The 16,575-nt window shown below is 43.2% G+C and overlaps 1 protein-coding gene across 1 annotated transcript in view; it reads right to left on the reverse strand.

The window, feature by feature from the left end:
* Positions 1-16,398, reverse strand: part of LOC149316732 (phosphofurin acidic cluster sorting protein 2-like) — a 94,918-nt gene extending 78,520 nt beyond the window's left edge. Inside the window, exon 1 of the mRNA XM_089516132.1 lies at positions 16,250-16,398. Within this exon, the coding sequence (XP_089372258.1) occupies positions 16,250-16,398 (149 nt within the window). The remainder of the gene's footprint in view (positions 1-16,249) is intronic.
* Positions 16,399-16,575: the final 177 nt, after the last annotated feature.

Raw genomic sequence — 16,575 nt, forward strand, 5'->3', positions numbered from 1 at the left:
GGGGTTTCTGGTTAAGACGGCTCCTTGACTGGCTGCTTGATTGGGAAGAGCTGGATCAAACAGTCGTACATTGCTGTTATGCCGACAGGACTTGTCTTCCTGAGTCCATCTCCCCCCACGTGAAAGGGGGATCAGAGAGGGTTTGCCAGGGTCTGTTGCCAGCCCCAGCATGGGGAAGGGACACTTCACCTTACATGGATGGTGGCTGAGGAGACTGAAGAACTACGATAACAGCCTGGACAGCCGTGGCTCGTCACCAGCAGCAAAGAGGAGCCACTAACCCATTTTAAAATTACAAAACTTCTTGGAACATAAGGAACTAAAGATTAAGTATAAACATCCAGGTTTGGGCTATGGCTTCTCTGTTTTTAATCCATTCTATTTGAAACGAATCTGTAAGCCTAAGATTTTAGTAAATCTGATTCAATCTGTCTCCCATACAGAGAAACAAGGGAGGAAGCAAGGCACTGAACTGATAAAGACATTAGCTTCATGAACAGTGGTTTCCAAGCCACTTTATCTCAGAGTTAATTAAATTTAGGATTTTGGGGATGATTTATGGATATATTTTCTTGTTAATACCTTCTTGTGCTCATTAAGTAGTTATATCTTAAGAATTTTAGCTGGTGTTTGGACTCATAATTGGATATGATATAATTAAATATAATTAAATATAAACTTAAAGGGGTCTCAACTGGATTATTTCTCCAGTGTATTTTGGACCACCATTAACTCTTCCTACTGTCTGGCTCCAGGCCAAACTTGGGGGCTAAAGCAGTCTTGCAGAAACACAAAAGGAACACCACTCTGTAAGTCTTCCTAACATTTATTAACAGTTTTGATACCTTCCATCCATGGTGCCCTCTTGCACAAACCTGAAATGGGGGGGGGGGGGGGGGGGGCATTATGTCACACTGGTTCTGGTCCTAGCTTCCAGACTTGCTAAAGACAGTGATACTGGAGGATTTCTGTTGAGCCCCATAACTATTAAGCTATGGGGTGTCACAGAAGTCCTTTCTATTTGAAGTCACAGTGGAAGGTTAGCTAGAGCTTCGGAGCTAGGCACTATCAGTTTCCTCACCCAGCTCTGAAAAATGCTTGTCTTCAGAGTCAGGTGAAGCTGTGTAGGTGCTGGAGAGGTGCCTGAATGCTATAATCCACTGGATGAGGGCCAATAAACTAAAACGGTGCAAGACTAATTTTTAGTGAACATGAAGCCACAAAGAATTATTTTCTTCTGGCTCATCATCAGTCCTGATGTTGCTGATGTACAAGGAGTATATGAAGAGTTAAAATGTTCAATAAGTTGCCTGTCGACTTATAGTGACCCCATGAATTTCACAGAACAAAAACAACAGCTTTACATCACAAGGGGACCATCACAAAGGAGGTCCACATCACAGCCACATCTCTTAAAAATGTCAGATGGTTACAAATGCTTTCTGGAAAGGCAGTACTGATTCATTCATTATTTCATTTTATTAAAAAAATTATATCCTGCCCTATATACAAAGATCTCGGGGCAAAGTACAATAAAATCATTTAAAAACAATTAACAATAATTTAAAAAGATTAAAAATATATTACTGAGGCGGGTTACAGACCGCCGAAAAGCGGTGGCCTGCACCCGCCCCTTTCCCCGCTGGATCGGGGCCTCAGTGACCAGAGCGGCAGCCGCTGAGGCCCCAATCCGCCGCTTTCCAGGCTGCGGGGAAGCGGCAAAAGGCCCCTTCCCCGCAGCCTGGAAAAGGGTGTCCTTGGGGCTTCAAGCCCCAAGAACACCCCGCGGCGGCAGGGAGAAGGAGGAGAAAGGGGCCGCTTGGCCCCTTTCTCCTCTGCGTCACTGGGCGCAGCTGTCTGAAAGCTGCGCCCAGTGACGCAAACGGCAAAAGGAGCTCCGTTTCAGAGCTCCTTTTGCGGCCGGGGAAGGGGCGTACTATGCGCCCTGGCGCAGCGTGACAATGTCACATCCGCGCCGCCCCGTATAGAGGCGGCGCGGTTGTGACGTTGAAATGGCGGCAGCCGTGTGGAATGGCCGCCACCATTTTGTGTGTGCTCCACGCGTGCTAGGGTTGGGGGTGTCCGGAAAGGACACCCCTTTCCTACCCTAGCACGCGCGGAGCGCACACTTTTAGGCCCATTTGTAACGGGCCATAGTTTTCAATTAAAACCAGACAATTTAAAACCAGACAAAATATTTTAAACAGTGCAACCATAGGACATGCACAGCATGGATAAAATCAGTTAGGCCTAAAGGTTTTAATAAAAAGCCAAGTTTTAACTTGGTGCCCAAATGATCCTAATATTGGTGCCAATCAGTGTCATCGTCACTCCCTTCCAAAGGAAATGAATTCCACAACTGGGCTCCCACTGCAGAGCAGGCCTTCTTTCATGTCATCCCACAATGTATTTCCTCCACTGGTGGGACACAGGAGAGGTCCCCTCCAATAAATTTCAATTCCCAGGCAAGCATATATAGAGAGAAGCATCAAGCTCACTAGCACCTTCAATTCAAGCCAGAAGCATCATTGGCAACCAATGCAATCCCTTTAGAAATGGGGGACTTTATCACATGGGGAAAATCGAGGGTTTGAACAGGGATTATCCCACAATCGCGATTAACATTTTCACACAATGTCGCGATTAAAGTGCCATTATCCCAGGAATAAACAAGCAATAAACAGCAACAAATCATTCACAGGGAAATCCCAGGGAAAATGTTAAATCACGATTGTGCGATTTTCATGGGATAAGCACTGTTTATACCAGGGTTCCTCAAACTCTGGCCCTCCAGGTGTTTTGAACTTCATCTCTCAGAAGCCTCAGCCAATCACCGCACACATGCAAATTTCCTTCCTACCTCATAATGCCCTCCCTGACAGCTTGGCCAATGATCTGGGATTCTGGGAGATGAAGTCCAAAACATCTGGAAGGCCGGAGTTTGAGAACCCCTGGTTTGAACCCTCAATTTTCCCCATGTGATAAAGTCTTGGGACTTGTGATAAAGTCCCCCTGTGTGATAAAGTGCTGGGAAATCCCATGAATGATTTGTTGCTGTTTATTGCCAGGATAAGTTATTTAATTGCGGTGTATGTGAAAATGTTAATCATGATTTGTGATTTTCACGGGATAATCACTGTTTAAATCCCCGATTTTCCCTATGTGATAAAGTCCTGGGACCTGAATGGAGTTTTAGTAAGCAGTCTAGCTGATGCATTTTGCACCGGCTGCAGTTTCCGCATCATCGTCAAGGGCAGCCCCATGTAGAGTGCATTGTAGTAATCTAATCAAGAAGTTACCAGTGCGTGGACTACTGCAGTTAAGTTATACCAACAGGGCTTTCAATATTCTCAAACAGGTTTTTTTAATGAGCCACAGTTTTGTCTGGGGAAACGTGGCAGAGTAAAAGATTAATGCCTATTCGTATTGTTTTTCAAATATGAGACATTCCATTTTTCACTCTCTCCATGTCCCTGAAATCTAATAGTACTTTTAAATAGCATCTGATGCAGACACACCACAAGGCCTGGTACTTGAGAAGAAAAGCACTCAAGGCACAAGGGGCAAATGGTGATATCAAGAATTATGTTAATTGCCACTTGCTAATTACAAGTCACTTGGCAACCCTTATAGATACCAAGAGACGTTATTTCAAAATTACATTTAAAAAGACACACAGAATCTGGCCAGATTAGATAGTTTAAACTTCATATTCCAGGATCAATGCAGTTTTTCTAAAGAAGGGGCATCCCGCTATCTGTAGACTGGGACTCCACCTGAGTCCCAGTCTACAAAGGGGTTCATGGGCTACTGTATGCCATGTATACTGAATCCACTGTTGAAACTTATAATTCTATGCCTACTGCAGTTTCCAATGAACCCTAAACGAATACTGCCTTAATAGGAGCATGTCCTAGAAGGAACATATGGATGGATGGATGGATGGAACACAAAGACAGAAAGCTGCAAGAAAGAAAATACAAGAGAAGTCAAAAAAAGGAGTACAAAGAATAAAAGTAAAAGAAATAACAAGAAATAGTTGCAGGTTTTGATCTAACCCCAAATAGAGTTGCAATCATATGCTGTTCTTTATTTATATGACATCTCCCTCATTTATTTATGACATTATCACCAGAACAGGAAGCACATGTTCTCAAGAGTCAGACCACATGGCCCCCCTACATCAAAGCAGAGAAGGGAGATAGACTACGTCTGTTACGACTGAAGCCCTCCATGACCAATCTTGTAGGCACATGAATAAAAGATGTTTACGTCCAATGGCTCCAATGGTGGCTATTCCCTTGACAGAACAAAATACATCGTTATTTTGTCGCCTCTCCTGCTTTTCTCTGACTAACCCACTGATCAGAAAGAAAGTATTCTACTGCCATTCATCAGGCTGTACGTGCTTCTTCCAGAGGCTGTCTCACACAGAACAGCATCAGCAGTTTCTTTGAAGGATCTAAGGTGCCCATTGTACCATTTGCACAAAAGGGCATGAAAGTGTGGGTTGGAATTCCATACTCTTCACAGATCAACTGCTTTTCAAGCCAGGCTAAGGGAATTACAAACCAGAACTCCCACAGCAGATAACTGCAAACAGCTACTGTTCAGTGCATGGTGCACAGACCAAAGGCTGAACTTGCCCAAGAAAAAGTAAATTATTATGAAGGAAGCTGTGAAGGAAAAGAATAAATTACTAACTGAATCTGAAAACACTAGAGTTCAGTAGAAATAGGTCCAAAGGAGGTCAAGCAAACAGAATCTGATTCCTTGCGGAGCATGCTATTGGCGCACACAGATTTTGGGGTTTGGGGGAAGATAATCTTTGTAGACCCTCTCAGGCTTATTTCAACACAAATCTATTGATCCATCCTTATTTTCAGTCTAAGATCCGCTTTGATACAAAGCACTCTGATGTAAACAAACCTCTGCTTTGAGTCAAATTATTAGTTATTTATTCATTTATTTTATTGAATTTTTATCCCATCTTTCTTCCAAGATAGGCTCAATAGGTTTAAGAATGCTCAATTCAATTCTGCATGGGACAGCTCTCTTAGAAACTTCACCGTCTCCTTCAGCTATGTTTCATTTCTCACTTCAAAAATTTGAATCTCTCCCCTCATCCTAGTAAAAGGAAAAAAAATATTTTTACACAAACATAAACCTGGTCACACATTAAATGTGCAAACTTAGACTGCCACATTACACAAAGACTGCTTGTATTTCGACAAATGTTTCTTTGTTATTTGTAACAAGCTCTAACAGAATAAGATTGTTCTCAAAAACACCAGCCACTTTGTCAAAACAGCTATTGCTAAATCACAAATAGTTAGAAAGCCCACTGAACTCCATCAGCCTCTAAAATTACCAATGAACATAGCATCCACACTTACAGCCAACCAATGCTATGTTTCCCTCTTAAACTACATAATGAATATTTTGCAAAACACACAAGGACCATCTATCTCCACAACCCATCCCAATTAAACTTAATCATGATTATTTTGCTTTGGTTTTTTATTTTTAAGATTTGTTTCTGGAAAGTTGCCAAACATGGACCACAGCATTCTTCAATGTGAACACTTGCTAAATTTGGAGACGCCCAAAGGTGGTGACATGGGATGGAGAATGCTAAAAAATCAAGACTTAACACCCAAATTATGGTTCAAGTCCAAGCTTTCTTTCTGTGTACAGAACACATTTCACATCCTCTTGAAACCTTGCTCCTGGGAGTTAATGAACCCTTGGGAATAGTGTGGAATATGATGCAAGGGGCTGCAGTTGCAAGAAGGGACTGGTCGAATTCCACCACCACCATTAATGGAAGAGTACAGAATTTATGCAAATGTAAAAATACTACCTGTTAAGCTTCCCATCATGCAGACATCCTATGAAAGCTTAATAGGAACTCTATGCAGATAAAGAAGAGTGACTGGGATGAAACATTCATCTTGAATATCATTTAGGTTCTTAGGTTCTTAGATGGTTTATAGAGTATTGAACCAGTAGCAAAAATTGATTTGAGAGGAAGACGATCCCAGAAGCCTCTTCTGAGCCAGAAACATCTTTTGAGAAGGGCAATGTTTCAGGCATTATTGCTTCTCTTTGAAAATATCTCTGTCTGTTGTATTCTTTTGTTACATCTACTGCGGGAAAGCAACATCTATGGAACGTAACAATCCACTGTGCAAATGAATCTATCCATATCCACGGATTTTTTTATCCATGGATTCAAGCATCCACAATTTGGAAATATTCCCAAAAGATATAAATTCCAAACAGCAAACCTGTCATCTTCTGGCCTGGGAGGGAGTGAAAGGACAGGCCCAACGCCATCGGGCCCGGCCTTGATTAAGAGAAAGAGCCCTCCTTCCAGTCCATCTGCCTTGGTCCAGGCCTCAGAGGGAGAGAAGAATGCTGGACCTGATCCCCTCCCTCCCTCACCATTCCCTTCTCCTTTTGTGTCAGGAAATTTACAAACAAAACCAATGAAAAGAATAAAGCATAAACTACAAAAAGACGAACTACAAAAAAATTGGATTACTAATAAAATCAGAATCTCATTAACTCTTAAAAGCTTGGTGAACCAAGTTTCCTCAGCTATTTAAAAGGGCAATAGAGATTAGCCTAAATTCCCTGCAAAGGGAATTTTGCAACTGAGGTGTTCCTACACAAAAGGCTTTTCTTCAGCACTACTTAAATAAAGTGATCAGACCCACTACTCTAGAGCAGCCCTAGTGGCACAGTGGTTAAATGCCAGTACCACAGCCAAAACATTGTCAGTTCAGTCCTGCAGGGCTCCAGGATGACTCCACCTTCCATCCTTTTGTAAGGCAAAATGAGTACCCAGCTTGTTGGGGCAATTGGCTAACACAGTGTAAACTGTTTAGAGAATGTTTAGCACTATAAAGCATTATAGAAATGTGCTATTGCTATTTGTAGCTAAGAATCAACACCTCAAAATGCATTCAGAACAAACTGGAAGCCAGTGAAGTTGTTTTAAAGGTAATATGCAGTCTGTAAAATCCATGCCCACATGGCCAGATCCACCTACTCCAAGGAGAGATGAAACTGAAACATCACCTAAAATAGAGCAAAAATACTCCTGGCCATTGCTACTATCTGGCCATCCAGAAGCAGAGTTCAACCTAGAAGCAGCCCATAAGCTGCCTGCCTACAGAAGAGTATATCACCATCTAGGTAAAACTGTACTTCCAATCCCGGGATGCCTTTCTACTGATACTCTCTTATTTGGATTGACTTTCTCTTTATTAATCGACATTAATCCCTGACAACAGTTCAACCGTTCCACGGCCTCCATGAGCTTAGATGAAAAGCAGGATAGAATTAGGGATTATTATCAACATATTACAAGACCCAGCCTCAAAACTACAGGTAACTTCTCCACAGATATTCACACAGATATTAAACAGGACAAAGGGACAAAAGAGAGACCAAACAGACCAACTTAACCACAGTTCCTCAACATCATCTTCTGGAAACATTCCCCAAGAGGAGTGGAAGGAACTATATCTGATTACTTCCAAATCCCATAATGCTCAAGTGTCCCATAAGAATATCATGACTGATGATATCAAAGAAATGTGAGAGGTTCAGCAGAAATCTCATTGTCAACTCCAAGCGCCAAACTTTTTCATCTTATTAAACCATTTCTTTCTCTTTCTATATCCCAAGGGAGGGCAAAGTGCAGCCCATAGGCTGCATGAGGCCCCCAGAGCTCTTTTTGTGGGCCCTCAAAGGCTTAAAAAAAACATTTGCTGCAAAATGGCCCCAAATGTACTCTAGAAGGTATTGGGGGGGATTTCTACCACATTAAGACACCCTCAGGGGCCCCCAGGAGTCAAAAGCATTTTCTGCAAAATGTTTCCAAAACAAGGGGGCGTTGCCCTGAAATGCTCCAAGGCTTTTCACCATTAAGTAACAGCAATAGCATTTACATTTCTATACTGTTTCATACTGAAATAAGCTGTCTCTAAGCGGTTTACAACATGTAAATCATCTGCCCCCAACAAGCTGGGCATTCATTTTACCAACCTCCAAAAGGATGGAGGCTGATTCGACGTTGGAGCCCGTCAGGACTGAACTCACAACGTTGTGGCTGCAGTACTGGCCTTTTCACAACACAGAGAGCCTCTTCTTCCTCCTATCAGAAAGAAAAGAGGATTCAGGCCTACTCCTTTTCACCCTCAAATTGTATTATGCTTCAGTGCTATCACCTCTTGGGAGTAGTAAGAACTGTTCCTAGCCACCATTGTCACTTGGCCGAGCAGGTTATCAGCAACAGCAACTGAGAGTAGCCCTCATACAGCTGGTAGTGGTAGTAGGGTTGCCATATCCCGCCTGGGGGCGGGACTTTCCCAGTTTGGGGTGGGGCCACACGGTCCCACCCCGGTTTGGCCCCACCCCCGGGACTCGCCCCCCAGCGAGGCCCTGGAGGCAGCTCCACCCCTCCCCGTGGCTGTGTGCCACCCTCCCTGCCTGGCTCAGCCTAGAGAGCAGGTCTTCAGGACACCTGCCACTCAGAGCTATTGCCAGCCCACTTGGTATATATGTCTTGCAAAAGGCATTACTTTCCAGGTTACAGTGAGGGAAAAAAAGGCCATAAATCGTTCATGTTTCACTGGGAGTCTAAATGCCTCATCTTTTAAATGTATGCTGCGTCAGTATTCTTGTAATTCTTTATCACAGGATCGTTTTTGAGGCCCTAAACACCTTTACTTGTAATATGCAAATTTCTCCCGAAGCTGACCAATGAGAAAGAAGCAATCAGCCCTCCACTTGGGTTGGTTTTCAATGGCTTGGAAGGAAGAGATTTTGCCTTGCTTGTAAATAGGAAGGGCTTTGGGGTAGCAAAAGGCTGCAGAAATAGTTTGACCCCCCCCCCTAAACATCCATGGCTCAGTGCTATAGGATTCTGGGAATTGTAGTTTCTTGTGGCACCAGAGCTCTCTTGACAAACGAAGGCTGAATGGACCACAGAGCTACAGTTCCCAGGATTCCATAGCCTTGAGGAGGAGCAGGAGGAGGAGGAGGAAGGGTGCCTTGAAGGGCAGAATTGGGGCAGAGGAGGAGGAGGAGTTGGAGGAAAGCTGAGTCAGTGGCCATTAGGTCTGCCTTGGTTTTTTGGGGTTTTTAAATTATTTTTAAAAATATAAAATGCTTATTTTATTTTATTTTATTAATTTTTATTATTGCTTTTTATTTTTTATTTCATTAATTTTTATTATTGCTTGTTTTTATTTTATTTCATTAATTTTTTATTATTGCTTGTTTTTATTTTATTTCATTAATTTTTTATTATTGCTTGTTTTTATTTTATTTCATTAATTTTTATTGCTTGTTTTTATTTTATTTCATTAATTTTTATTATTGCTTGTTTTTATTTTACTTCATTAATTTTTATTATTGCTTGTTTTTATTTTACTTCATTAATTTTTATTATTGCTTGTTTTTATTTTATTTCATTAATTTTTATTATTGCTTGTTTTATTTTATTTCATTAATTTTTATTATTGCTTGTTTTATTTTATTTTATTAATTTTTATCATTGCTTGTCTTTATTTTATTTCATTAATTTTTTATTATTGCTTGTTTTATTTTATTTCATTAATTTTTATTATTGCTTGTTTTGTATTTTATTACATTAATTTTTATTATTAAATATATACACCCCTGCCTTGTTTTTTTTATTATTTTTTATTATTAAATATATGCAAGTGCATTTTCTGTGTATTTATGGAGATTTGAATGCTAACAAGTCTGCCTTTCTTGGCCAATTATAGTGGTGATGATGATGATGATGATGGTGGTGATATTGATATCAACAAGCCTCTGAGGCACGGCCAATGTAACTTGCTGTGATTTTTACAAACTCATGCGCAGTGAAGAAAAACCACAGTCCCTTGCCCAAGTACACACTTCTGAGAAGTACAGTTGAACCCGAGGGCAGGTACATTTCTGCCATCTGTCTAGGAATAATGCCAAAATGTCCTCCATTTTGATCATGCCTAAAAAACATGCATTTATATTAAGATTTTTTTAAAAACCCTCAATTTTTTCGCATGTCCTCCATTTTTTTAAAAAAAAATGTGTCCTACATTTGAAAATGTTGCCCTACATTTGTCCTACATTTCTCCCAGTTTGGAGGTCCTGACTTATGGCAACCCTAAGTGGTAGCTGCTAATATTTGTCACTAGCTGCCATTACTGTACTTGTTATTGCCAAATAAGCAATAACCACTGCAAACAGTAGCAGCCTTTGCCTGGAGGCTACTCTGAAGAGTAGCCACTGTTGGCTGCCTATCAGTGATTGCACCCACTACCTCTGTGTTCAAGAGCAAGGACAAGAACAACCACCAATGGTGATGGCAGCATAAAGCAGAAAAGGGAGAATATTTCTAGGCAGGGGGAAAGGAAGAGTTGCGGCGGCTGCCTGTATTTACCTATAAACCCTCCATGGATTTGGCAGTCTAAAGGTGTAATTTATGCATAAGCAAGGAGCAGAAAAATCATCCTGCTACAAGAAAAGATGGAGGGAACACAAGCATCCCAGCTGCCACTGCCCTGACTGTGGAGAGAGAAAAGAAGCAGTATCTGCTGGCTTTAATCTCCTTCCCCCACTGTCATTCCTTTTTCAGACTGCAAACAGGGAATTGACAAATTAACTAATTGTAAGACAGAGCCTTTGTGGCTGAAGAGCAGGATATAGATTCTCTAAATATATAAGCACACAAGCAGAATGAGCTGCCTCAGGCAAGATAATTCTGTGCCAAGATCATAGAACTGGAAAGGATATCAGAGGTCGCCTAGTCAAACTCCACACCAACTCCGGAAAACCACTGCTACCCCATTAACAATGGAGCCCTGGTGGCACAGTGGTTAAATGCCTGTCCTGCAGCCATTCACTCAAAACCACAAGGTTGCGAGTTCAAGACCAGCAAAAGGGCCCAAGCTCGACTCAGGCTTGCATCCTTCCGAGGTCGCTAAAATGAGTACCCAGACTGTTGGGGGCAAAATAGCTTACTTGCTAATTAGCTTACTTGCTGTTCACCGCTATGATCTTTGGAATAGAGGTATATAAATAAAACAAATTATTAATTATAGTGGTGATCTAACCTTGACGTAAAAGTCTCTAATAAAAGAAAGCCCATAACCTCACAGTCTGTTCCACTGTTGAACAAAACAGTATCATCAGGAGATTATGCCTCATGCTTGGTTAGACTTCTTTTTCTTGCCATTTAAAAACATTGTCTCAGTCCTATCCTCTGACTGAAAAGAATAGATTTCTTTAATCATATGTGACAGCTCTTTAAACATTTGTGATCATTTTTTTCTCACAACTAAACTTACTAAATCTTACAGCATTTTCTCACCAGGTTCCAGGGCACTCGCTGACATTGTTAGGCTCTTCTCAATACGTTCCAGTTTGTCACTATTTTTCTTAAAAGCTGATATTCAGAACTGGACATGCTTCATGATTCCAAGTGAAGCCTGACTAAAGCAAAGCAGTACCGTTACTTCTTTCTGTCTAGACACTGTACTTCTGTTGATGCAACCTTGAATTGCATTAGCTTCTGTGGATGCTACACTGCATTGCTGAGTCACGTTTCTTACATGTGCTACTGCCATGCCAAGTATCACTCATTCTCTGTTTGTGCAACTGGCTCTTCCTTCTTAAAGTAAATGCAGATTTTTATAATACATTTTGTAAGGTTTGGTCTAGTACACAGTTTTGTTCAAATCCTGAATTCTGGTTCTATTTTCTGACTTATTAGGAACTCCATCAAGTTTGGTTTCCTCTGCAGATTCAATGAGTATTCCCCTTATTACGGGGCCAGGAAACTGTGGAAAACTAGGGGACTGTATCAGCCCCTAGGAGACTTTGAAGGACCCCAATCTTTTGGGGAGGAAAATCAATTTTCTGCCCCCAAAAACCCTCTATGAGAAATATTTTGAGGTCTTCCTTCACCTCTGGAGGGCATTTTGAGATGGAAAATAAAGATTCCCCCCCCCCCCCCCAAATCTGTATTGACTCTGGGGGATGGTCCTAGGGAGCTTCAAACATATGGAAATGCACTCTATGCTGAATAGAGATTAGTTTGGATATTTTTTAACCCCTACTAGGTCATGGGGGCCACAAAAGCATTCCTGGAGGTCCTTATGCACCTACAGGCTGCACTTTGCCCACCCCTTCTTTCTTATATGGTCTAAATTTCTCTCAGGTGATAAAGAGCCATCTATCTTCATGCTCCACCAATGATCCACCCAGTGGCAGAGCAGCCTGCCCAGGGATAGCCCCACAATTCAGGCCTGTCCTGTGGTATCTGACTCCCTCCCTTGCTCCAAGAACCCAGAGTTTGAATAAGAAAACTCAACACTTTGAATCAGACAACTCAGGAATTTGCTCTGAATGCAGAACTGGATGGAGCTCATTGTCATTCTATACAAGAATCCACTCCCAGTTACTGAAAAATTCCTTTATGTCAGCAGCATATTTAACAAGTAGGAGAGAGTCACTTTGGTCCTGCTATTGTTATACAATTGGGAGTCAGATATCCTCACCAATGCTACTGCTTTCGCTCAGAAATCATCTTGCAGATCCACAGCTACCTTCTGACTGCCCCCATCCAAGCCAGCCTACCAACACATATATAATGTGGGAACTTGGGTACAAACACACTGCAGTAATAATTCAGTTTGAGACCGCTTGAACTGCTCTGGCTCTAGTGCTAGGGAATTCTGGGAACTGTAGTTTATTGGGGCACCCAGGCTCTCTGACCGAGAAGGCTAAATGTCTCAGAAAACTAGTTCCCAGAATTCCATAACAATGTGCCAGGGCGGTTCAAGCGGCTTCAAACCGCAGTGTGTTTTGGACCTCGATGGCATCAAGGTAACACACCCACAGCAGGCCTCTCATCTATCAGTTTATTTTTAAAAAACAACCCTGCAATTTCTTTGCAATCACAACACTTTCCTGCTAAATATTGTGTTTTTAAGCTTTTTCAGGTATTACTATCAAGCTGGCTATTCAGTTGGTGCTTGGATCTTCTTTGTTTGTTTGTTTGAAGGTGGGACATGTACTCTTCTTGTCCAGCCTTGCAACATTTCCTTAAATTCCTGGCAGAGGCTCTGGCACTGTATCTGGAAGTTTCCCTTGCACCTGACAAACCAATCCCTCAGTTCCCCAAGGCTTTTAGAACTAGTCAGGGTTGCTCTCTGTTCCATAACCAACAACCAGAAAATATGAACAAACCGTAACGTAGTCTAGAAAAAGCACAACCTGTGAGGACATGTGTGCAGCATCCCCTATGTGGGTCTCAGGCCCCAATTAGGGGGAACACCAACTGGGCAAACACAAAGGTCACACACCATTTCGTGTGGGGTGGACAGTGTGGGGCAGAGGAGTCGGGGCAAGCTGAGGCCCACAAGCAGATAAGGCAGGTGTTTCTTTGGTCCCAGACACACTGCAGAAATAGTCCACTTTGAGACCACTTTAACGATGGCCTGTTACAGACAGCCAAAATAAAGCTGCCTTGAGTCACAGTGGAGGTATGGTGTTTCAATGATGCATGCGTCCTAAGATTCCAGAAGCCACACCAAAGCCATGCTCCAGTCCTTAGGGCTGGAGTGTGGCTTTGGTGCAACATCTGGACTCTTAGGACGCATGCATCATTGAAACACCATACCTCCACTGTGACTCAAGGCAGCTTTATTTTGGCTGTCTGTAACAGGCATTTGTCTTCATTGTATACTAGTTAGTATTCTTTTAGAGATGTTTTAATCATGTCATAGTTTAGATCAATGGTCCCCAAACTGTGCCCTTGAAGAGATTTGCAGCTCCCAGAAGCCTCAGCCATGTTGGCCAATAGTCTGGGATCCTGGGGGCTGAAGTCCAAAAGCCCTTAAAGAGTAGTTTGGGGACCCCTGTTCTAGAGAATGATAATGTCTTCCTATGTTGCTTTAAAATAGTGATCCCCAAACTGCACCATTTAAGAGATTTTTGACTTCAGCTCCCAGAAGCCTCAGCCATGTTGGCCAATAGTCTGGGATTCTGGGAGTTGAAGTCAATCCAAGACCCCTTAAAGAGCACAGTTTGGGGAGCCACTGTTTTAGACTGTACACTGCTTGGCAGGGTTTCACCCCCTTATTTTATTTGATTCCTACTATGTAAAGTGTTGTGCAAATTTTTACAGTGCTCTATAAATAAATGCTAATAATAATATTAAATAACAACTGCCCTGGGCTCAGTGCTATGGAATTCTGGGAACTGTAGTTTCTTATGGCACCAGAGCTTTCTGACAGAGAAGGCAGCTAAATGTCTCACAAACACTACCGTTCCAAGAATTCACTAACATTGAGCCAGGGCAGTTAAAGTGGTCTCACACTGGATTATTTCTGCATCATGTTTTGGGACCCTTGTTGTTGTTATCCATCCTCGAGTCAATCTCGACCCATGGCGATCCTGTGGATGAGACACCTCCAAGACTCCTTCTGCTCCACTCCTCTGCTCAGGTCCTGCAAATTCATACCCATGACCTGCTTCATAGAGGCCCCCATCTAGCATGGGGCCCTCCTCCCTTTCTGCCCCCCTCCACCTTTCCCAGCATTACTGTCTTTTCCAATGAGTTCTTCCTTCTCATGATGGGGCCAAAGTACGACAGCCTCAGTCTTGTCATCTTGGATTCCAGGGAGATTTCTGGCTTAATCTGTTCTAGGACCTATTTATTTGGCTTCTTGGCTGACCAAGGTAAGATTTCGCATTCTCCTCCTGTGCCACATCTTATATTAATTATTTTTCTTCTTATCCAGTTTCTTAACTGTCCAGCTTAGAATAATAGATTCACAGAATCATAGAGTTGGAAGAGACCACAAGGGCCATCCAGTCCAACCCCATTCTGCCATGCAGGAAATCACAATCAAAGCATCCCTGACAGATGGCCATCCAGCCTCTGCTTAAAGACCTCTAAGAAAGGAGACTCCACTACACTCCGAGGAAGGAGTCTGTTCCACTGTCAGACAGCCCTTACTGTCAGGAAGTTCCTCCTAATGTTGAGGTGGAATCTCTTTTCCTGGAGCTTGCATCCATTGTTCCTGGTCCTGGTCTCTGGAGCAGCAGAAAACAAGCTTGCTCCCTCCTCAATATGACATCCCTTCAAATATTGAAACAGGGCTATCATATCACCTCTTAACCTTCTGTTCTCCAGGCTAAACATCCCCAGCTCTCTAAGTCTCTCCTCATAGGGCTTTATGGTTTCCAGACCCTTCAGCATTTTAGTCGCCCTTCTTTGGACACGCTGCAGTTTCTCAACGTCCTTTTTGAATTGTGGCACCCAGAACTGGACACAGTATTCCAGGTGGGGCCTGACCATTGCAGAATATAGTGGCACTATTACTTCCCTTGATCTAGACACTATACTTCTATTGATGCAGCCTAAAATCGCATTGGCCTTGTTAGCTGCCGCATCACACTGTTGACTCATGGTCTACTTGGACTCCTAGATCCCTTTCACATGTTGTCTCCTTAAGCCAGGTGTCCCCCATCCTATATCTGTGCAATTCATTTTTCCGCCCTAAGTGCAATACCTTACATCTCTCCCTGTTGAAGTTCATTTTGTTAGCTGTGGCCCAGCTTTCTAGTCTATTCAGATCGTTTTGAATCTTGATCCTGTCCTCTGGGGTATTAGCTATTCCCCCTAATTTGGTGTCATCTGCAAATTTGATAAGTATGCTCCCAATTCTGTCATCCAAGTCATTGATAAATATGGTGAATAGCACTGGGCCCAGGACAGAGCCCTGTGGGACCCCACTGGTCACGTCTCTCTAGGAGGAAAAAGAGCCATTGTTGAGCACCCTTTGGGTTCGGCCGGTCAACCAATTACAGATCCATGTAACAGTTACATTGTCTAGCCCACTTTTTACAAGCTTGTTTGCAAGAATGTCATGGGAAACCTTGTCAAAGGCCTTACTGAAATCAAGATATACTACATCCACAGCATTCCCTTCATCTACCAAGCTGGTACTTTTATCAAAGCAGGAGATGCTCATCCTTTGTGTATGACTCTCTCTGCTGCCGCTTCCTCAGGAGGAAGGAAGCACCAAACTCATTTCCAAACCTGCTTCCCTAAAACTCACAAAGCCCTTCCCAGCGTTGCCTTGAAGGCGGAGCAGCCCCTCCATCCCACCTCCAGAGAGGGAGACCTAGTCCTCCCGGGGCCCTGGGGCCTGACCTGGGGACGCAGCTGGGGTTGGAGCCCTCCATCTCCCAGGCCGCGAAGAGGTTCATGGGGAGCGGGCTGCTGCTCGAGGGGCCCGGCCCGCCGGGGAGGAGGAGGCCGCTGGAGCGCCCGCGGGGCTCGGGCATTGCCGACACCGCCATCGCAGGAGCCCAGCTGGAAACACAACCGGACCGCCGGCGCCCTCTTCGCCTTCTGAGGGGAGTTGGGGCTCTGCCGGCTCCGCTGACCCAATAAGCCCCGCCCAGCCTCTGCAAGCAGCCTATCAGCGCCCAGAGGCGGGGAGAACCAAGTTGGGGGCGGGCCGGTAGTACTTCGGA

The sequence above is a fragment of the Sceloporus occidentalis genome, unplaced genomic scaffold (genome assembly GCF_023333645.1).
Source record: "Sceloporus occidentalis isolate IW3139 unplaced genomic scaffold, rSceOcc1.0.p SCAF_3, whole genome shotgun sequence".
Lineage (NCBI taxonomy): Eukaryota > Metazoa > Chordata > Lepidosauria > Squamata > Phrynosomatidae > Sceloporus > Sceloporus occidentalis.